This window comes from Lactuca sativa, chromosome 2, assembly GCF_002870075.4.
Source record: "Lactuca sativa cultivar Salinas chromosome 2, Lsat_Salinas_v11, whole genome shotgun sequence".
NCBI classification, from domain to species: domain Eukaryota; kingdom Viridiplantae; phylum Streptophyta; class Magnoliopsida; order Asterales; family Asteraceae; genus Lactuca; species Lactuca sativa.
This window is the reverse complement of record NC_056624.2, coordinates 187,876,547-187,899,563: the sequence shown is the minus strand read 5'-3', so window position 1 is coordinate 187,899,563 and position 23,017 is coordinate 187,876,547. Positions and strand designations below refer to the sequence as shown.

At 35.8% G+C, this 23,017-nt stretch overlaps 3 protein-coding genes across 3 annotated transcripts; 2 read left to right on the top strand and 1 right to left on the bottom strand.

Annotated features, from left to right (window-relative positions):
• Positions 1 to 9,500: 9,500 nt before the first annotated feature.
• Positions 9,501 to 11,583, top strand: LOC111888971 (uncharacterized). The gene is made up of 4 exons (XM_023885106.3): positions 9,501 to 9,814; positions 10,588 to 10,649; positions 10,757 to 10,955; positions 11,034 to 11,583. Exons 1-4 carry the CDS (start codon positions 9,671 to 9,673, stop codon positions 11,382 to 11,384), a joined length of 756 nt encoding a protein of 251 aa, XP_023740874.1. The 5' UTR covers positions 9,501 to 9,670; the 3' UTR covers positions 11,385 to 11,583.
• Positions 11,584 to 14,510: 2,927 nt separating this feature from the next.
• Positions 14,511 to 15,709, top strand: LOC111888987 (protein transport protein Sec61 subunit gamma). Its single transcript, XM_023885119.3, has 3 exons — positions 14,511 to 14,697; positions 14,798 to 14,915; positions 15,514 to 15,709. Exons 1-2 carry the CDS (start codon positions 14,604 to 14,606, stop codon positions 14,911 to 14,913), a joined length of 210 nt encoding a protein of 69 aa, XP_023740887.1. The 5' UTR covers positions 14,511 to 14,603; the 3' UTR covers positions 14,914 to 14,915; positions 15,514 to 15,709.
• A 510-nt stretch (positions 15,710 to 16,219) lies between these two features.
• On the bottom strand, positions 16,220 to 18,240 carry LOC111888981 (50S ribosomal protein L27, chloroplastic). The gene is made up of 4 exons (XM_023885116.3): positions 18,081 to 18,240; positions 17,704 to 18,004; positions 16,685 to 16,786; positions 16,220 to 16,603 (listed from the first exon to the last, which is right to left on the bottom strand). The coding sequence occupies exons 1-4, from the start codon at positions 18,200 to 18,202 to the stop codon at positions 16,391 to 16,393; spliced, it is 738 nt and encodes a 245-aa protein (XP_023740884.1). The 5' UTR covers positions 18,203 to 18,240; the 3' UTR covers positions 16,220 to 16,390.
• Between the last annotated feature and the right edge of the window lie 4,777 nt (positions 18,241 to 23,017).

Here is a 23,017-nt window from a genome sequence, read left to right as displayed (position 1 = left end):
CAAATAATCAAGCTCTACCTTCCACTTTTTCCGCCATTTCTTCTTCTCTTTGGCATGATCGTCTAGGTCATCTGGGTGGTCAAATTTTGGATACTTTTAGACAAAATAAAATCATTGATTGTAATCGTATTTCTACTTCTACAATTTATCACTCTTGTGTTCTTGGAAAACATGTAAAGCTACCATTTTTTCTTTTAATTTGAATACCACTATGCCTTTTGATATTATTCATAATGATAATTATACTTCTCCTACTTTGAGTTATATAGGGCAAAAATATTACGTATTGTTCTTGGATGATTATTCGAATTTTTTATGGACTTTTCCATTAGCCAATAAATCAGATGTATGTGACATATTTGTCAGTTTTCAGACATATATCCTGACCCAATTTGCATGCATTATTAAAAACTTACAATGTGATAATGGGAGGGAGTTTGATAATGGCCAATTTTGGAATTTTTGTAAAACTCGTGGCATGTCATTACGTTTTTCTTGCCCTTTTACCTCTTCTTAAAATGGTAAAGCCGAAAGAAAAATGCGTTCTATCAATCATGTTAGATGTACTCTTTTAACTCATCCCTCTCTTCCCTCTCCTTTTTGGTATCACACTTTGCAAATGGCGACTTATCCTATAAATGTTCTTCCAAGCAAGCTTTTGGGTAACTTGTCACCTCTTCAAATATTATATCGGCGGTTTCCTTCCTATTCTCACATTCATATTTTTGGATGTTTGTGTTACCCTTTAATCCCATCTACTACTATAAATAAAGTGCAACCACGATCCACTCCATGCGTATTTTTAGAATACCCATCGAATCACAGTGGCTACAAATTTTATAATTTGTCTAAGAATAAAATCATTCTTTGTCAGCATGTTTTATTTGATGAGCATGTTTTTCCTTTTGCAACGGGACACAATGTATCACCTTCTACATATGATTTTCTAAAAGATGACATTTCTCCATATATAATGCATCATTTCAAAAACTTACTAATCAAAATCAAAATCCGTCCCATGTGGATCCTACTTATTCATCTTCAACTCAAAATGACATATCTCCTAATACTAGCCCAACTGCTCAATTATATGACCACCTTGCTAATAATGACCCACCATCTTCCCACACACAAATTTCACCTACACCCGTTGTTTCTTCTAATGCATCAAATGGACAAATTGTGGTGGTTGTCGAGGCCAACAAAATTAATAACCCTAAATATTACACACTAAAATACTGTATAGTGGTAAAGGGATCGAATCCACGAAGATTGGTTCAATTTTATAACTCTATGAAAAATCTCTTTGTAAAAATACTTGTAAAATGACAATAAATTAAAAATGGGGGTTGGTCTTTTGAAATACTTGAAATAAACTAGAATTAAACTAAGATTTAAATAGACAATTTGAACAAAAATAAGAGTTTGATGTAAAATCAATAAGGGAAGGATGGTTGACTTATTCCTCACTTTGACTTTTGATGAACATATCATTAGAATCCAATGGTACAATACTTGATTTAAATCCTTAATTCGGCTATAGTAATCCAAGAAGCTTGAAATTACCTAGACTTTTCTTAGTTGTTAAAATGGTTAGAGAAGCTCATAACAATTTCCTTAGTCAAAGTCATAATCTCCATGAAGTATACAATATTGTGAAAATCAATTAGCATTAAGTTCTAAGAGTTACCGAGTCCAAAAGATAATCAAATGCTTACATTATCATTATGGAGGAAACATTTCCATGGTCTAAATGAAATGAAAACAAACATATAAACCATTTGTTGCTTACTAATTCGAGGGTCCATTACTTAACCAAGAAATTAGTCAACAAAAATAAGCATTCATTCATCAAAGCTCATGATCAAAGATAAATAAACAAAAGAAGATGTTTGTCTAGAAAACATTTCCAAAAGTTTCAAACACAATATAATATGAAGTCTTCAAAGCAACTAATCATCCATGGGTTAAACCCTAATCAACCAAATGTGAATCTAGCCAACCATGGCCAAAATAAAGGAAATGCAAGATAGTTTAGAAGTACCACACATTGTTCTAGTTGCAAGATGAAAAGAAATTACACCAATCTTCTAAATCTTCAAAATCTTCCAAAGCCTTCTTGAGAGCAAAAGGAGTTGTTCTTCAAAGTGTTATGTTGAGTTTTCTTCAAAAATCTCCAGCAAAAGAGGCCTCATTTCCAGATTCAAAAGTTGGCCAAAAGCGCTCCACCAACCTTCCTCATATAGCTCAAAAAAAGATTTTTCGGAATTGCCCCTGCAGGGGGTTGCACGACCCGCGTGTTGTTGCGGGGGTAGCCCGCGTGTCGAGCTGGGTTCTTTTGTAATTTGGGCTCTTTTGAGAATTGGGCCTCCAATGACTTAGTCCATTTGTCCATAATGAATCCACTAAGCTTGTAGCCAGGTATTCTTCATGTTTTCTTCATTTTAAGCCCAATTTAATTTCCCCAAATCATCCATGGCTCACATACTCGTCTGATCAAAAATCTCTGCATGCTCGCAAATTCACCATTTTCTTATAAATTCAAGGTATATTTCTTCCAAGCCTTCAATTAATAAGCAAGCCCACTCCATTATCACCAAGCCCTAAATTCTTGTTGTCCTCCAAGTCCAATCGCCTCCCAAAGATTATGCACCGCTAGTCTCCTCAAAATCTGCAATTATGCTCACGAAACTAGAAAATATCTAAAATGGTCATAAAATAACAAAAAGGAAAATATGCATGGAAATTAACTAAAATGCAAATGAAATGTGCTAAATAAACTATAAAAAGAAGTAAATAAAATGAAACTATCAAAATGCAACTCTGAATGCCTACCCACGGTACTCCAATGGTTACAAGAAATCAAAATGTATTTTTAAACCAAATAAAAGTATAATTCTTTTACAACCACTGTTACATTGTCACCTCTACCAAGTAACCCGATTGCATCCCTTCGTGACCCGAATAGGAAAGTTGCTATGAATGATGAATATAATGCTCTTATTAAAAATAAGACGCGGGAGTTGGTACCGCGGCCACCTGATGTTAATGTTATTCGTTTTATTTGGATTTTTACTCATAAAGAAAAATCTAATGTTGTGTTTGAGAGGCATAAAGATCGTCTTGTAGCTGATGGAAATACTCAACAGGTTGGCATTGATTGTGGAGAAACATTTAGCCCAGTAGTGAAACCAGTTACAATTCACATGGTTCTTTCTCATTCATTATCAAAAGCATGGTCCATTCATCATCTGGATGTAAAAAATGTGTTTATTCATAGTGAATTAAGAGAAACAATATATATGCACCAATCATTGGGTTATTGGGATCGAAATCGTCCAGATTATGTGTGTCATTTACGTTAGTCATTATGTAGTCTTAAGCATGCACCCCGTACATGATATAAGTGCTTTGAAGATTATGTTATTTCTCTTGGCTTCACTAATAGCAAGTTTGACAACTCCTTGTTTATTTATCGCAAAGGATCTGACATGGGTTATATCTTATTATATATGGATGAAATTATTCTCACAGTTTCGTGTAACGCCCTTCGTTTATCCATAATGGGTTTTCTTAGCTTGAAATTTGCTATGAAAGATCTCAGGCCTTTGAATTACTTTCTTGGTATTGTCATGTCTCGACATAAAGGGGGGTAGGGGGGCTATTTTTCTTTCACAATGCAAGTATGCCGAGAAAATAATTGAGCGAGCTGGAATGTCCTCTTGCAAGTCTTCCACTACACCTGTTGACACAAAATAGAAATTTAGTACTACTTCTAGTACCTGTTTTGAGCATCCTACTCTATATATGAGCCTTGTTGCGGCACTCGAATATCTTACATTTACTCGTTCTAATATTTTGTATGCGGTTCAACAAGTATGTTTACATATTCATGATCCGAGAGTTGATCATATCCAAGCTCTCAAGCACATTATCAGGTATATTCAAGGTAATCTTAATCATGGTCCCCATCTCTATGCTTCTTCGATTTTACCATTGGTTTCTTATATCGATGTCGATTAGGGTGGCTGCTCGGGTATACGACGTTCTACATCCGGTTGTTGTGTTTTTTTTGGGAGATAATTTGGTCTTGTAGTCGTCTAAACGACAACCTACTCTCTCTCTCTCTCTCTCTCTCTCGATCGAATGTCTAAGTCGAATATTGGGGTGTTGCCAATGTCGTATCTTAATCATGCTGGTTACGAAATTTGTTGTTATAATTGCATTGTCCAATTAAAAAGGCAATACTTGTTTATTGTGACAATGTGAGTGCAATTTATGTGTCGGGAAATCTGGTGCAACATCAATGTACCAAGCATATTGAGATGGATATCCATTTTGTAAGCGAAAAAGTTTCTCGTGGTCAGGTTCGTGTTCTCCATGTACCTTCCGGACATCAGATCGCGAATATTTTTACGAAGGGTCTTCCGTGTGTTCTTTTTGACAATTTTCGAGACAGACTCGGTATTCGAGAACCTCCAACTTCGACTGTGGGGGTGTGTTAAATATATGTTGTATACGTTATTATGTACAATAACTTAGTCAATCATTGGTTCCTTAAAATAAGGTTTGACCCTATTGTATTAGGAAAAAGATATGCATATGTATTGTGTATATATATATTGACATGAATGTGAATGAAAGTTTTGAGGAATTTTTTTTATAAACATACATAGATTAAAAGCGAGATCATGTCCCACCTTGTTCCATCCTTTTTGATGCAACACAAAATTAAAATTTTTGTCTCATCGACACCAATCACAATTCTAATTGATGCATGTCAAATACTATACAACATTTTTTGTATAGTACTACGTAACAAATAGAGTCTAAGGCTTTTTCATTTGTTGGTTATGGTTGGTTTTCAATTATTTGGCTTATTTATATGATCCATTACAATGATTAGCTAAAATACTAGAATAGAAGATACCAGTTAAACCGTAACACATAATATAAACTCTACTAAATAATTTGATGGTAAAACACACACAAATTGACAGCCAAACTATTTGGAATTAAATTCTAATATAGCCAACACTTGTTTTTCTAGAATTACACCACTTCAAGCTTAATTCAAACGGAATATGTCACTATACATGTAAAAGCTTTCTTATGGTGCAGACATCATATGGAACAACTGCACATAAGCACACAACATAAAAAGTCTCAACTATAACTTTGTAAAACTTTTCCAATAACTCCAAAATGAGAGAAGTGTATATGACTTTGTTTTCTCTTTCTTGGATACATATAATTGCAAAAGAAATGTTTTTATGTCATACTATGCTTCTTGAAACTAAATACCAGCGTCAACATTTGCAATAATTGTAGTTTTTTCTTAGCTTTAAAAAACCTAATTCCCAAAACTTGTTTGGTGTTGTATACTAAGTCTATTTTTTGTATGAATAAAATTACTAAATATAAGTAAACTAAAATCGTGATATTTTGCTACAAATCTCATTCCATTCATTATATATATATATATATATATATATATATATATATATATATATATATATATATATATATATATGTTCTTCATGCGTAAGAAGGTTTGGAAGGAATAAACTCATAAAGTTGTCAACTTTATGACTCTCCTGAATCCCAAGAGCAACATATGTTGTGGATCTGGACTTTGGTTGGAGTTCTTGTCAATTGCATAAGTCTTGGTTATTTTCTATCTTACTTTGATCCAAAATGGATTCTGACATGTTTTGGTCATGCATGTCTATAAAGCTTTCACCTTTATGATAGATATGACATTAGAAACCCTTATAGAGTGGTTGGGTTAAAGACTTTTTTAGATTAAGGGCTCAATGGCTAAGACATTGTAGTATTTGGCTTTATTTAGACCTAGGATTTGAGAACTTGATCTCTTTGGGTGTCTTAATGGATAAAGTTGGAAACTTTATCCATTTAGACCACAATATAGACCAGATCTGAGCTTTGGAGCTTTTGGAGTCGAAGAAAACGGCTTAATCCATTAAGTTGTTGGAAACCCAACACCCATGGCGTGGCTATAGGTCTCCACGACATGGCGACCAGGAAATGCCCGACTGTTCGATTGCATGAGGGTCACGATGTGGCCATGGATGGCTACGACGTGGCGGTTGACTAAAGTCAACGATTGGCCGTTGACTTTTGGAATGGGTCGAGTTTTGATCAAATTTATATTTTTAGATGGTAGACTTAGGGTTTGCCATGTGTGGATTGTTAGGAGGTGTTTAACACCTATCTTTTGGGGGTAAGAGTTGTTGGTTGTGGTCGGTGCGACTTTGAGCGGGTTTTAGTCGGTGTTATGATTTATGCAAGTCTCCTTACTGTTTTATGGGTCGAAGGCACAAATGCTGACCCACTGGATTATGTTATGTAGGAAGACTAGGTGGTGGTACTTGGTAATTGTATGAAAGACTTGGATATAGCTCCCGACAATTTGTATGCAATACAAAGGTCTGGACCTTGGTAGTTATATGTAGAATGCTAGTTGTCTTTATGATACTTGCAGGGAAGACCGGGAGGTGGCTCTTGGCACTTGTTTGTAAGACTCGAGTTAGCCCCCGACATGGTAAGGAAAGACCATGATACGAATCATGGAATGATAGTAAGTGTAAGACTATGGATGAAACATAGCAAACTTCATTCTATGTGTGACATGTGTTATTTTGGAGAACTCACTAAGCTTTGTCCATACGGTTTTACATTTATGGTTTCAGGTACTTTCGATTCTAAAAGGAAAGGCCCGACGTTACTGCACAACATCCCCCAGAGTTTCCACATTGACTACTTATGATTTTTAATCTGATGTTTAAATGATGTAATCACTTTGATTGGTTTTGGAACAACTTATTTATATGGTTTATTGTTTTAAAAATGAAAGTTTTACTCTGAATTTCTGGGACACTATAATATTTTTTATGTTCAATAAATATAGTAAGCACGTTGGCAGGTCAACCTACAAAATGGTCATCTATGTTAGCGGATCATTATTTATTGTATTATTATTATACATGTATTGTTAGCCTAATTTATTTCGGACCATTTGTATTCGAGTTTATTTCGTATGTAAATTGTATATATATATATATATATATATATATATATATATATATATATACACACACACACACACACAATTTACATAGGAAATAAACTCGAATACAAATGGTCCGAAATAAATTAGGCTAACAATACATGTATAATAATAATACAATAAATAATGATCTGCTAACATAGATGACCATTTTCCAGGTTGACCTGCCAACGTGCTTACAATATTTATTGAACATAAAAAATATTATAGTGTCCCAAAAATTCAGAGTAAAGCTTTCATTTTTAAAACAATAAACCATACAAATAAGTTGTTCCAAAACCAATCAAAGTGATTACATCATTTAAACATCAGAGTAAAAATCATAAGTAGTCAATGTGGAAACTCTGGGGGATGTTGTGCAGTAACGTCGGGCCTTTCCTTTTAGAATCGAAAGTACCCGAAACCATAAACGTAAAACCGTATGGACAAAGCTTAGTGAGTTCTCCAAAATAACACATGTCACACATAGAATGAAGTTTGCTATGTTTCATCCATAGTCTTACACTTACTATCATTCCATGATTCGTATCATGGTCTTTCCTTACCATGTCGGGGGCTAACTCGAGTCTTACAAACAAGTGCCAAGAGCCACCTCCCGGTCTTCTCTGCAAGTATCATAAAGACAACTAGCATTCTACATATAATTATCAAGGTCCAAACCTTTGTATTGCATACAAATTGTCGGGAGCTATATCCAAGTCTTTCATACAATTACCAAGTACCACCACCTAGTCTTCCTACATAACATAATCCAGTGGGTCAGCATTTGTGCCTTCGACCCATAAAACAGTAAGGAGACTTGCATAAATCATAACACCGACTAAAACCCGCTCAAAGTCGCACCGACCACAACCAACAACTCTTACCCTCAAAAGATGGGTGTTAAACACCTCCTAACAATCCACACATGGCAAACCCTAAGTCTACCTTCTAAAAATATAAATTTGATCAAAACTCGACCCATTCCAAAAGTCAACGGCCAATCGTTGACTTTAGTCAACCGCCACGTCGTAGCCATCCATGGCCACGTCGTGACCCTCATGCAATCGAACAGTCGGGTATTTCCTGGTCGCCATGTCGTGGAGACCTATAACTACGCCATGGGTGCTGGGTTTCCAACAGCTTAATGGATTAAGCCGTTTTCTTCGACTCCAAGAGCTCCAAAGCTCAGATCTGGTCTATATTGTGGTCTAAATGGATAAATTTTCCAACTTTATCCATTAAGACACCCAAAGAGATCAAGTTCTCAAATCCTAGGTCCAAATAAAGCCAAATACTACAATGTCTTAGCCATTGAGCCCTTAATCTAAAAAAGTCTTTAACCGAACCACTCCATAAGGGTTTCTAATGTCATATCTATCATAAAGGTGAAATCTTTATAGACATGCATGACCAAAACATGTCAGAATCCATTTTGGATTAAAGTAAGCTAGAAAATAACCAAGACTTATGCAATTGACAAGAACTCCAACCAAAGTCCAGATCCACAACATATGTTGCTCTTGGGATTCAGGAGAGTCATAAAGTTGACAACTTTATGAGTTTATTCCTTCCAAACTTGCTTAAGCATGAAGAACATGGGACAATATCTTAGATTTAGTCACTTCAAGCCATAAAGTTTGAGCCTTTGACACTTACAAAGGTCTAGAAGCAATGTGAGATGTTGATGGTGTTGTTTCCTTGCAAGATCCACCAGTAGAGCACCTTTTTCTCCTTATTCTCTTCTTATACAAGCTAACAAATGCTCCAAAGGCCACAAATTACCAAGGGAATGGGGGATAGGGTTTCTTTGAGGTATAAGAGTGTTGGTGGCTGGTTATGAACCCTAGAAATGGCTTAGAGGGCTTTAAATACGAAGGGAACCTTAAAAGAATCATTGCCACTCGTGGGCATCCTTGCACCACGTCGTGACACAGAGTTTCCTCAAAAACTTCATCTTTGGTATCTGATAAATATAAAGTTAAACCAATCTGGAACATGGGTGTTACAAATATATTTATTAAATAAATTAAATCGGTAAATCAAGTTTTAAACGATTATAACTTGCAAATCCAAATTGGCGGATCTATAGTGGTGTCCGGTGTTGCAATGGTAACACCTATTTTTCTTGCACGCCGTGAATTTTTTTTTTTTGATTTTATACCTATTTTTCATACACTGACAATGCCTAATATGAATTCCTACGTCCGTCTTACGAACCCAATTATAATCAATGAATCCAAATATGGCCCAAAAATCCATAAACCCCTAATGAAACCAACGTTACCTTGACATCAGTGACTATACCCAAAGTCTTGCAATAGGCCCATAACTAATTTTCCTCTTCAATGAGACTTTAGCCAGCTACCAGTTTGGTACCTAACCCGGTTCATATATATGTACCAAATCACTAGCCAGCTGGATTGCACTTTTCTCAGGAAAAGAGCCGTTGGAGAACGGGGCTTCTTTCGCCCGACCCGCAACACCTTACCCGAATAATTAGGCGGTTTGAAGCATCAGCTTCTAGCGATTCTTGCCGTTGAATTTGGGAAAATCTCTTGTCTGTTCAATCGTCGCTTCCATAATCATTTAAGCACATCGATGATGATGGTGGATAATCATTTGCAGACAAAGACACAATTGCAGTCAGAGTTCCAGTACTGGTTTCCAGTTCTTCGCCGATTCGGCCCCGACGATCCCTTCTTTGCTTCTGGAAATATTGAACGTGAACTTCTCGCCAAACAGGTTCCTTTACTCTCCGCTCCTTCGTTTCGTATGTGATTTGATTTCTACGAATTTCCCTATGTGATTTCAAGATTTGAGATGCTAATCTTTATTAGAGGTTACACATGTACCAATGAGAGATCCGACCGGTTTAATTGTCATGTCCAGAATCATTTGTTGCTATTGGAATTCAGACATGACAACCGTGTCACGGATGGCGTAATTGATCAAAAACTAAAAAGTTTGTTTGTGAATTTCTCTTTATGATTTTTAGGTAATCATATAGTTCCCTATGAATATGACATATATTTGATAAAACTGGGAATAAAGTGGTGCAGAGTATGGATTAAATTGGTGATGAATTAAAGAACAATAGAATAGATAGGTGTAAAAATGACAAATGGGTGGAAATTGAAAATGAATTGTTGTTGAAAATGATCGTAAATTGGTGATGAAAAACTACGAGTTGGTGATAAGTTAGTGATGATATTGCTTTAAATATATAAATCCTAAAAGTACACCCTTAATGCAAAAACTACAAGTTGCTAATTCATGCCATAACCCCTATTTTCACAAACTTATGCAATATGCATGGTAGCATAGACCAACAGTTAACTTAGCTTTAATGTGGTTGGTAATTTTTGTATGTATGAGTGACACATCTCTAAAAAACTTCAATATGTAACATAACATAATGTGTGTTTATTAGTATCCGATAAGTTCCAAGTACATGGTTAGCATGATGTGAAACAGATGGTAGATTTTAACTATTTCTTTCTCATTTTGATACCCAGATCACACTAGATTTAACTGAAGAGGAAAAACAAGAGATTAGAAATTTTGAAGACAAGTACAGGTACTGCCTGACATGACAATTTCAAATTTCATTCCTCTTACACATTCATATATATTATCAAAAATACTACTATAAGGAAAAACATTAACACAAATTTATTTGACCAGAGAGGTGTTGTGTCCAATAGTTGGTTGTGGGGCAACCTTGAAAACATTGACTGAGTTTGAAGATCATTACAATGCACGCCACACATCCTCTTGCTCTGTCTGCTCAAGAGTATACCCCACATCTCGCCTACTCAGCATACATGTGTCCGAGGCACATGATTCCTTCTTTCAAGCAAAAGCAGCACGAGGTTATCCAATGGTAAATATTTCATCTTATTTCATTAAAAAAAAAAAATCCTCGGATAATAAAGTTTGGTTGTTTTTCCTTTTGAAACAGTATGAATGCCTTGTTGAAGGGTGTGGTGTAAAGCTGAAAAGCTACAAGTCTCGGCATCAACATCTAATGGACAAGCATAAGTTTCCTTCGACATATGAGTTTTTGAAAAAGTCGCATCCCTCAAAAAAAGAAAGGGTGAAGAAATACCAATGTAAACAAAAACATGTGGCAGATGAAGGGGAGGAATCAAGTGCGATGCAAGTGGAAGAAGAGACTCTTGATGGGCTTGTTTCAGGTGTTTCCAAGTTGACTACTTCAGATTCGTCTCCTTCGGTTGTAAGTTTTGGTCGACGCCATACACGTGGGTTGACGTTTCTACCTCGATCTGTTCAACGTGAAACAAAGAAATGAAGGTCAGTAGGGAAATTTATAATCAACTTAAATTTGGTTGCCTTATAGAAAGATTTGTGAGTTTTAGGTTTTTTGTAAGAATATATTATGTGCAATTGTGCATGGATCTTGAGACACTTTTGAGTGTACCTAAATTGGGGTAGAATCCAATTCCATGAAAAGTTCGATGGAATCCAGTCGGTGGTTATAATAGTGAAAATGTGGATTTTTTTTATAGATTGCTTATAGTGTTTCTTTTGTAGGGTTGTGTTTTATATGACTATATCACAATGTTAGGTGATTGTTACGAAAACATTGTGCACATATTGTTGATGATGATTTTAGTATCACTTGTATCATTTTGGTGTAATTGGAATTTATATACTGCCAAATGGCTTGTCTCTCAAACAATGATCTAGTACAAGTTGAGTTTGATCCACATACCGACCCCATGAACGACCAAGGGAACAAGACTTCTTCCCACACAGATCCATAAACGATTCAAGACAAGCCTAGCGATCTAGGGAACAAGGCTCTGTGTCCCACATATAGACTCATGCAAGCCAAACATTTGGGGAGGAGGAGGAGGAGGAGGGGGGGCACACCTTGTGGTAGTCATGCTAAGGAACTGACTTGGTTAGCATAGGAGAATGCTAATACCCATACTTGGGACTGTCCTGGTCAGTTTCGTTGACTGGTTTCTAACTTGCATGATCTTGGAATTGACTTGGTCTTGTTATGTTTGACTAGCTTTGGTTTGGGATTGACTTAATCTTGGTATGTTTGGAACCGACTTGGTTAGTTTGGAGCTAATTTGTTTGGTAAAACTGACTTGTAAGTTTAACTGTGACTTGTAAGTTTAATGAAGAAGTAATTGATTCTAACTTTCGAAAATAGTTATTCTAGTTATTGTTATCCATTTTTATAAGTATCATGAGCATAAATTGACTTGTTATACTTCTCGTTTTAACTCTCCCAAGATTACAAACAATAAAATACGAACACTTGTTTAATTTTGTGCTTATAAATTTAAGTTTTTTGTTGTAAGATTATCCTAAGAATTTATTTGCGGATTACCATGTATAATGAGTAAATAGATTTTCAGGAAAGTGATTGCATGATCTTACAACTATCCAAGCAGCACAAAAATATTACATCCTGAACTAAAAGTTTGAGGATGGGTAACGACTAATGACTTGGGTTAACGGTCACAACTGGAATTTGGGTTAATGGACACAATTGGGTCTGAACCGCTCTTGATTATTAAAGGCTATATTTTTAAATAGTGTTTACAAAATTATTTTGAATAAGTCAAGATATTTTAACTTCTAAAATTAGAGGTTTTGACAATTTAGTTTTGTAAGAAGTAAATAGAGCTTTTTTTTTTAAATAGCTCTAATTGATTTCATGAAACCTAATGCACATAAGTTTTTTTAACTAATAAAAAGGATTGAATATCATTGAAAATCAGAAAATTATATTTGTATTATATAAAAAATAAAAAATAATAATAAAAACAACACAAGTTTGCGGACTTAGGGGGTGTCTGGTTTAGCTTTTTAGAGGCCAAAAGTCATTTTCCAAAAAGTTACAAAAAGTCAGGTTTTCTTGACTTTTCCAAAAAGTTGATTTTTTTTTATCCAAAATCCAAAAGTTGCTTTTAAAAGTCTTTATCAAACATCTTTTGGCTTTGATCTTTAACTAAAAGTTCTTTTGGCATATGAAAAGCTAAGCCAAACACCCCCTTAGGACAGGAGAAGTTTTTTTAACTAATAAAAATGATTGAATATCATTGAATACCCCTAAGGTCCTAGCCGATTCTGATTCTGATTTGATTTTCGGTTAAAAAGCTAATCCTTATTTGTACATCTCAAATGAGTCATAAATATCTATTAAAAAGGTAGTATAGAAAATCAACATGTGTTTGTACTTTTTACATTCGATACATTTGGTTTTCTCGTAGCAGAAGCGGTGGAGCTCATCAATAGAATCCAACGGGTCATGTATTCTAATGTCATATCTCCTAGATCCACAAATATTGTTTTCAAAAGAATTGGTTTTATCATCCAGAAAGGGCTAGCAGCGCAGTTTGTTGCCCGTTTGCCTTCAATCGATATGTATTGAACTTTTATTATATGTTAATATAATATATGATTTTTTAGAAAAAAAGGTAGTATAGTTTACTTATTGATTATACCTTTCTTAGGCAATATTTGTATAATTTTTTTGATTTCGAATTAGAAATTTTAAACACCTCTATTGAATATTGATTATAAAATAAAAGACATTATAACGGAAACATTACGTAAACGATACGGCATCGTATCTCGCAGATACAAACTAAACACTAAACAGAGAACAAGTTAGAAGTCGTCAACGTGCTGACTGTACAGTATTATCCATCGTGGCATTGCCAGCAAGGAAAGGATGACGAAACTCCATCCACGTTCAGCCTACCTAAAAGAAAAAAAGTAAACAACTAAAATAACGAATTACAAAAAGGTGTCTAACTATTAGAAATTGGCAATTTTGATCCTTGTCTTTTTGATTTTGTAGCTTTAGAGTGGAAAGCAAATAAACCATATAATTCGTTTACCCCATAAGACCAATCTCTAAAAATCTTTAGTAGGAGTACCATAACATCCTATCACCTAATCATATATTTTCTATTTTTAGAATTTTAGAGACTTTAATAAACTAATACTTTTCATGTCCTATCATGTTATATTAAGGTAAAATGATCCAAAAATTCAAAGTAATTTAATATAAAAATTATTTTGGAAAAAAAGTAGGATATTTTTTTTGATTTTTCATACAACTGAACGTATCTCTTATTTTATCTTTAAGAAAATAAATTATTTTATGTTAATCTATTTAATTGTTTGTTAAATGTTAAGTGACGAACTTACAATACACAAGAATATTACGTTGCTAATGTTTTGGAATGACTATGGGCACGATAAAATATTAATTTGAAGGTTCAAAGCTCATGTTATACGAACTTGGATCAAATTGATTAGAGAATCTCAACAAAACCACCAAAAAAAAAACCTCAAGGGACCATTATGTATATGTAAAACAATAAGGGCCATTTTTGTAATTATTGAGATAATAAGGTGAGCGAATTGTTTTTTGGTTCAACGCGTATAACCCTTGCTCTCGTCTTCTTATTTCTTCCGCATCTCCATTCAAATCCCTAATTCTCTTTCCAGATCTGATATTTCTCTCGATCTATTGATAATGGATGCTTTGGATTCAGTCTTCGAGCCATTGAGAGAGTTCTCAAAGGATAGCTACCGTCTAGTCAAGAGATGCCACAAACCTGATCGTAAAGGTACGCGCTACTACTACTCAATTACACTTTGATCGACTCATTTCAATTTCAGATCTTGGTTTCGTGTTGTCGGTTCCAATATTATTTCTCTCTTTTACAGAATTCTCGAAGGTAGCGGTTCGTACGGCGATTGGTTTCGTGGTGATGGGATTTGTTGGGTTCTTCGTTAAGCTCATCTTCATCCCTATCAACAACATAATTGTCGGATCTGTTTAGAGGTGAATTCATTTCTTTCTGCTTTATTTACATTTACAACAGAGTTATTTTGACTTGATAGTTAAGTGTGGATTTGATCTGTTCACGCAGTCGATCTTTTTAATCTCTTTAATCTTAGAATTTACCAATCCATTTAAGTTGGTTACACGCTTAAGGTATTGGTCATTTAGCTTGATCTGCTATGGTTCTTGCAAACTTCACCTAGATATGTTGCTCTGCAATGAAATTGAACATGCATCTCATTGGATCAGAAACACGTATTCACACTTGTTAGGAGATTGAAGCGTATGTATAAAACGGAAGCAAGCTAGTTGACATCAAAATGTGAATAATTTCTTTTGCAAGTAGGGTTGGGCAGTCTGTTGGTAGATTTTTAAGATTTTCTTTTTATCAAAATAGCACAGATACAGTCAAGACAGATGCTAGGAGTAGATAGGCCTTGTCTCAATGTCCATTACATGAGCATTTTCATGAATCTGCGATGTGCATCTTATATTGGTTGAGTGACATCATTACATATCTGCAGCTAAAGAAGTTTTGTTGACAAATGAATCTGCATCACAATTTTGGCTAACATGTGCATTTTTTTGGGCTATTCAGGTCATACAATCATGAAGGGATGGATGGAGGACGTTTAGCTGTGTGGAAAATGGTTTTACATCGAGAAGTATGATGTATTGTAGGGAACTTTTCTGGTATTATGTTCAAGTAGAAAGAGATTTGTTTTTTTGATACTTTAAAATCTTTAATGTGGAACCTTATATACTAGTTTTTACATCATCTGCTTTTTGTTTTACTTGTTTGCATCATTTTTTTTTCACTTCTCGCCTTGTGCAACCTGTCCCCAAATGTGCCAATGCTGATTGTTGATGGTTGTTCATGTTGTATGCTCAATCTGTGGAAATTTCATTTAAAATGGTGATGGTGGTGGAACATGATGATTATATAAAATAAAGTAAAAAGAATGATTTCAGGTTTTTGTAAAGTCAATTATATATAAAAAGTTCACTTCGACATAACATGTACAACTGTTGCCATGTAAATGCCACATCACCCACTGATCTATAAAATGGTGAGATTTACATGAAAAAATATGTACCAACTTCTTGTGGTACAATCAAACGAATGCAAACCAGTTATAGTTGGTGGGTATAACCTATATATGTCTTCATGATTGCTTTCACAAAAAGTGAAAGAAAGATTGTATAAAATAGAAGAAAGACTGCATAAAACAAGCTGTAAGCTTTCTTTTTAACATGTAGGCTAATAAATAGTAGAACTTTTTAACATGTAGGCAAATAAAGAGTAGAAGCTTAATATGGTTCGAAGTAGGGAAAAACTTAAGAGTGCTTTACAGGCACCATTTTCACAGAAAATAATACACATACAAAAAAATCAGTACTTGTAAACTGTGATACAGACCTCGTCCAAATATTTATCATCCCTCATGAAACATGATTACATTGTGAATTCTAAATCAGCAATCAACATTGGCATCGGCAGTGGCAGTGGCAGTGTCAGTAACAGTTCCTTTAGCTGAAGCCAGCACCAACAGAGGTTGGACAGCAGTCCCTTCCCGAAGCTCTTTTCTTGCTTTCCTGCGTTCACGCTGTAGCCTGAACGATTCTCTCTTCCTATTTCTGTAACTGTTTGGATTTTCTGGCTGCACTTCACGCGGGTAAACACTCACCTGCACACACACACACACACAAATTTTATCAAATGAAAGCACACAGCTGAAATGGGGTTTGAGAAATTACAAGTATTTCACCTTTTTCCTATCAGGTCCAAATTTCTCAAACTTCACCAATCCATCAATTAGAGAGAAAATGGTGTGATCTTTGCCAATCCCAACATTCTTCCCTGGATGCACCTGGACAAGAAACCAAAAACTCTTAATGAAGGCTTCAACTCAAGTCTTTTAGGGGCTAGACTAGAGTGGCTAACAAATCTTTAGTGATCTACCCCGGACAAAAATTATAGTTGGTTACCAGAATTAGCATTAACACAATACTAATTGTACAAAACATCAAGATAATGGTCAGTTAGCTGTAGAGTAATACAAGTATCTTCTGTCAGCTTTAAGATACTTAACCTCAAACAAGAAGACTCCATCTCCATAGAACTATACAAGGTAACACACACGATTAATTAATACCAACCATAAATGATAAACAGTTTGGCATGTTCACCATTTCTAAACATCTAATGCATGCCAATAAGTTTATACTCATCCAAACACACATACTGTGAGATTTCAATAAAAGGTTCCCAAAACACAAAGTATTCAACTACATCCAGCCACTCAACTCAACCGACTATAATAGGCTCATATCCAGATGTCCCGCTTGTCATTGACTTCACAAATAGCTTTTTAGCTCAAATTGCTCCAACAGCTCTTTGTGAATTGTCATCACATAAGGAAATATGATTCAGTTTACCCTATGAGAGACAGGGTCCCTGATTCAATATAAGGGCATAAAGAAATATGATTAAGTTATAGTTGCCCGCCTAGTTCCGGATGGAAGAGGGAACATATATTCTGTTTTACACATCAAATCTCATACATTATTCATATGATTCAGGTCCAACTGAACTGTTAAAACACATGTTGGTTTTTTAGCACAAACTGAGTGATGATTGAGCAAAAGAAATCCTTCCTTTGTACTAATGGCTGGTTTCATGCGTGCGTATATATACTTGATTTAGGGCTTACATCTACGAGAAAAAACTACATCAATTTCACACAATTTCAAAGCAATCTCATGTAAACGAAGCTCGTATATATACCTTTGTTCCGCGTTGTCGAATAATGATTGAGCCAGGCTTCGCAAGTTGGTCTCCGTAAATCTTAACACCAAGCCTCTGACCTTTTGAATCACGACCGTTCTTTGTACTTCCAGCTCCTTTTTTGTGCGCATTCTGTATCGTCAATGGGGTTCTTATCGGGAGCGAAATTGAAATCTTACGAGCAGTGGGAACCGATCCAAAATCTCCTTTGAAGAAGGAAGATGAAGAACTTGAACCAAACGAAAGTCCTCTAAAAGCTCCAACCAAACTAAAACTAAGCGCTGTCGCCGCAGCCATCGCTCTGCAAAAAGGAACAACATTTCAAAACTCAAATTACACATACATATGATAGATAGATTTAGGTTTGGTGTTCTTACTCGACGAGAAGTGAAGAACGTTTGCCTTCAGTGAAGGATAGGATTGGGAGAAGACGAAAGTTATAACTAGCAGTCGGACTAGAGTAAGGGGTATGTATCTTATCTTTTGTATGTGCGTTCATGGAGTCATTTTCTAGGAAATCTTGTGGATAAATTACCTGATCTTGCCACGTTCGCTGGTCTACGCTAAAACGGAAGACCAGCTTACACCAGATTCCTATAAAAAAAATACTATTAGCAAAGGGGTTCATGTCACAGCAACCTACTTTCGTTGGCAAAAAGAAAAATGAAAATCTTTAAAAAAAATCACTAAATCTTCGATTAACCCCACTTACCATTTTATTTTCTTAGAACTATTTTTTTTCTCCACTAAACTGCACGAATGGTTCATGTTAGCTGAAAATTATCATTTTTGTCCAAAAAAAATTTAATAGTATCAGAGGTCTAAATTTTTCATTTTGTCGTGAGTTTGGTCCAATTTGGTTTTAACTCTTTTATAATGACAATTTTGTCATTGATATTTTCTTTTTCAGTTTTTTTTTTTATAAAATACACACACACACACACACACTCTCTCTCTCTCATACACACATCCATCTTCTTCTTCTTCCTCAAGAACACCCAAGAATATCTTCCGCCCACCACCGTTCGACCACTGTCCGCCACCACCACAATTTGTCACCTCCATCTCCACCTAAATCAGATCAGATGAACACACACACACACAAAATCAGATCAGATGAACACACACATACACACACAAAAATGAAATCTGATGAACACACACAGATCAACACAAACATCCATCGACTTTTCAACATATTCAACACAAACACACACACACAAATACAAGTTCGAACAAGACCAACGAGAGATTAAACACACATACACACAAACGCCACAACAGATTTGAAAAGCTAGGGTTTTAAAAAACTAGAAGGACAGCTGTTGAGTTCAGCGCCAATTCGTCTATGTAAAATTTGAGAAAGGGTTTGTAAAGAGATGGTAGTCGCCAAACCTCAGTCGGTTAGGTTGAGTTCAGCGTCACCACTACTAGGGTTTTAGCTCGCCACCATTACAAACCCTAACTTGTTACAGATTCGTTTCAGAGATGGTGGCAGCAAGGAGAAACGCGATGGCTGGATAGATCTATATTAAGAACAACGACGAGGGGGGACAAGTCTAAACTCTAGTCGTCACCGCCTTCGGCCCCATACTAGATCTTGATTCGTTATCGCTGTTAACGATGATCGGGTCATAGAGTTTCACGTCAGGGCTTGGCAACGCTAGGGATTCCTTTAACGTGAGGATGGGGAGGAGATCTGAGACCCATGACTCGATCTGATTTCGTCTTCTTGAATATGTTCATCAGAAAACCCTTCATCATATATGATTATGTGTATGTGTTCTTGAGTGTGTGTGTGTTTGAAGAATAAACCTAAAAAGTATGGAGTGTTTGTGTATATGTTCATGAATATGAATATGTGTTCTTAAATTTCATTGTGTGTTCTTAAGTGTGTTTGTATTTGCAGAGAGAGAGAGAGAAGGGGGGGGGGAGAGTGAGAGAGTATTTTCTTTTTCTTTTTTCTTTTTAATTTTTGTAATAAAAAAACTGAAAAGAAAATATCAAGGGCAAAATCGTCATTATAAAATAGTTAAAACCAAATTGAACCAAACTCGCAACAAAATGAAAAGTGTAGACCTCTAGTGTTAGTCCAACCCTTTTTGAACCAAAGTGGCAATTTTCAGCCAACCATAGGGACTATTTGTGCATTTTTGTTTTTTTTTTAATCCCTTACTTTTAATAATTTAATATAGATAAGGTATAAAAATAATTTTTATTTTTTTAAATATATTATCTAAATTATTTAAATCATACAAATATTATAATTATTTTATTTATTTATCAATAATTTTTTATTTAAAATTATCTTTTTACGTTTTATTAGAATAAATATCTTTAATGTTGTTTTTTATTTTGAAATTTCGTTCATTTTTTTAAACTTTTTGATTTTTCATTCATTTATATTGTTTAATCATAATTTTTTTTCACCCAACAATTCTTCATTGTTGCATAACACTTCTACCTAAAGTACAAAAAAAGTCATGGAATTTTTCATGGGTTGGTTCCAATATAAAATTTGTCATCAGAAGTGAGTTGGTTTATGTCTAATCTAGGAAGGGAGTATAAGGAATGTGTCAAGTGGTTGTTACGCTACTTGAAATGTACTAATGAGGCTACCTTATGCTTCAGAATGAAATGTTGGCTTTAGAACGTTTGCTTATGCTGATTTGAGGGTTGTATGGATTAGGAAAGAACACAATCGGTTATGCGTTAACATCCGTAAGTATCGATACTAGTTGGATGTTTAGGCTACAGAAGAGTGTTACGTTTTCAACCAAATAAACATAGTACATGGTGAGTGTTACTCTTTTAACCACATAAACAAAGTACATGGTGATTGTAGAAGCAAGCAAAGAGCTTATATGTTTGAATAACTTCACGTCAGAACTTTAGATGCAACATGGAGATTGTGTATAACACTGTAATAACCAAAGTGCAATCAATTTGGCAAAGAATCTAGTGTTTAACAGTTTGACGAAATAGGTTCATATGAGATACTACTTTATCTGAGAACTGGTAAGTGATGAGAGTCTTAGTCTGAAGATAATCCTTGGTATGAAGAATCCAGCAAACATGTTTGATAGGGTGATGATTGTGGAGAAGTTGAAGTTGTGTATGGTTTTAAATTCCAAGTGCTTGATGAGAATGCACAAAATTCATGTAACCTAATGTATCAAAAGCCATTTGACAATATCAATAAAAGTATTTCTCTTATTTTCGCCCCTTAACGTAGCTTATCACTCTGATCATGTGAACCATGTAAATTGATTATGTCTTTGTTTTTTCATTTTGAGTTTATGAAACTGTAACTGACATCGTTTATCACATATTGTAGTGCTTAAACCCTAACATAAACCCTCTCCTCTCAACTCGCCAAGAAAATACAAACAACTACAAACCTTCTCATTGCCATAATCAAACCTGACATATGAACAAACAACAAAAAGTTGAAGTGTAACACTCAAAAATCATGATAAATCTAGGTGAATCTCAACATACCAAACTATCTCCCTCTTCATACACGACCACCAGTAACTTAGTCTCAAATCCCGATACATCTAGGTGGCTCCTAGGTATAACGAAAATAGAGACTTATGTGCCTCTTCCAAAACTATCTGTCTGATCCCACTAGAAACCGGAACCCATACCCGACCACATCGGGTCAACAATCCCTGACTATCAGTGACATATCTGTCGATCTCACCCCTAATCCTCTCCTATTTCCAATTCTCCTTCTTGACTCCTTCTGTCTGTGCCCCTCTGATCAAATCCAAAAGTGGAGAATCAATAGATATCCTCATACACATGCCCCGAACCAAAGATCCAACCGACTGGCGGCTTAAAGCATATGTGACCATATTTGCATTACCCATATGGTAAAAGATCTCGCAATCATAATCCTTGACCACGTCAAGCCACCTGCGTTGTCTCATGTTCAGGTTCGGATGATCCATAAGATATCGTAAAATCTTATGATCCGTGTAAATGGTACATCAGACCCCGTACAAATAATTTCTAATCTTGAGGGCAAACATCACTGCCCCCAACTCCAGATCATGAGTAGGATATTACGCCTCATGTGGTTTCGGTTGCTGAGAAGCATATGCAATCACTCACCCCCTCTGTATAAGAACCGCCCCGAAACCAGTGATGGATGCATCAAAAAAATACCATGAAATCCTCGACACCCTCTAGAAGGGTCAACACGGGGGCCTCACATAACATCCATCGTAGTGTCTCAGACATTGTCTGCTGCTCCAGGCCCCAACGGAAATATATTATCCTTCCTCGTCATACAAGTGAGGGGTACAACAATCTTGGAGAAATCATGGATCAATCTCCGATAATATCCTGCTAAACCCAAGAAACTTCTGATCTCTGGGGGGTCAATACTCCCAAAAGCTCTCAAAGGTTCTCTTCGTGTTGTTCTATGGTCTTGGAATACACATAGATATCATCAATAAAAACAATAAACACTGAAGGCACATTGGTGAGCCCAAATGGCATCACCACGAACTCGTAATGACCATAACAAGTCTGAAATGGGGTCTTCTCCACATCCTCCTCTATAACCCTCACCTGGTGATACCCCGACCTTAGATCGATCTTGGAGAACCAAGATGCACCTTGCAAATGATCAAAGAGGTCGTCAATACGTGGAATAGGATAACAATTCCTCACTGTCAACTTGTCCAACTCCCGATAATCAATGCACATTTGGTGTTAACCATCCTTCTTCTTGACGAATAATATCGATGCTCCCCATGGCGAACTGCTCGGTTAGATGAACTTCTTGCCTAACAGATCCTGAAGCAGAGAGGATAACTCATGCATCTCATGTGGTACCAAACGGTACGGAGCCTTGGCAATCGGAGTCGCAACTGGCACTAGGTCAATCCTGAAGTCAACTTGCCTATCGGAAGACACACTGGGTAACTCCTCCAGAAACACATCAGCAAACTCCTTGACAACCGACACATACAAAATTGATGTCCGCTCCCCAACCCGTTTATCAACCACATAGGCAAAATAACCCATACAACCATGTTGAATGTATTGTCGAGCCCATGGCCGTCGAACAAAAACCTGACCCAATCTTCGTATCCTCTACATAGATAACCAATTCTCCCCCACATGGGGTTTGAACTATTACTCGCTGACCCTCGTAGTCTGTCATAGCACCAAACCTGCTCAACCAATCTATTTCTACTACCACGTATACATCCCCCATGGAAATAGGAATCAAACCAATCAGGTAACACAACCCAAAAAACTCCAAGACACAACCCTGATACACTCTGGATGCAGAAAT

Bases quoted from the DNA above. Each gene is read 5' to 3' on its own strand.
- LOC111888971 (XM_023885106.3), top strand. From the start codon at position 9,671: ATGATGATGGTGGATAATCATTTGCAGACAAAGACACAATTGCAGTCA. The intron at 9,815-10,587 runs GTTCCTTTACTC...TTTGATACCCAG, and splicing joins GTGAACTTCTCGCCAAACAG to ATCACACTAGATTTAACTGA. The intron at 10,956-11,033 runs GTAAATATTTCA...CTTTTGAAACAG, and splicing joins CAGCACGAGGTTATCCAATG to TATGAATGCCTTGTTGAAGG.
- LOC111888987 (XM_023885119.3), top strand. From the start codon at position 14,604: ATGGATGCTTTGGATTCAGTCTTCGAGCCATTGAGAGAGTTCTCAAAG. The intron at 14,698-14,797 runs GTACGCGCTACT...TCTCTTTTACAG, and splicing joins CCACAAACCTGATCGTAAAG to AATTCTCGAAGGTAGCGGTT.
- LOC111888981 (XM_023885116.3), bottom strand. From the start codon at position 18,202: ATGAACGCACATACAAAAGATAAGATACATACCCCTTACTCTAGTCCG. The intron at 16,787-17,703 runs GTATATATACGA...TTTCTTGTCCAG, and splicing joins TTCGACAACGCGGAACAAAG to GTGCATCCAGGGAAGAATGT. The intron at 16,604-16,684 runs GTGAAATACTTG...GTGTGTGTGCAG, and splicing joins TTGGACCTGATAGGAAAAAG to GTGAGTGTTTACCCGCGTGA.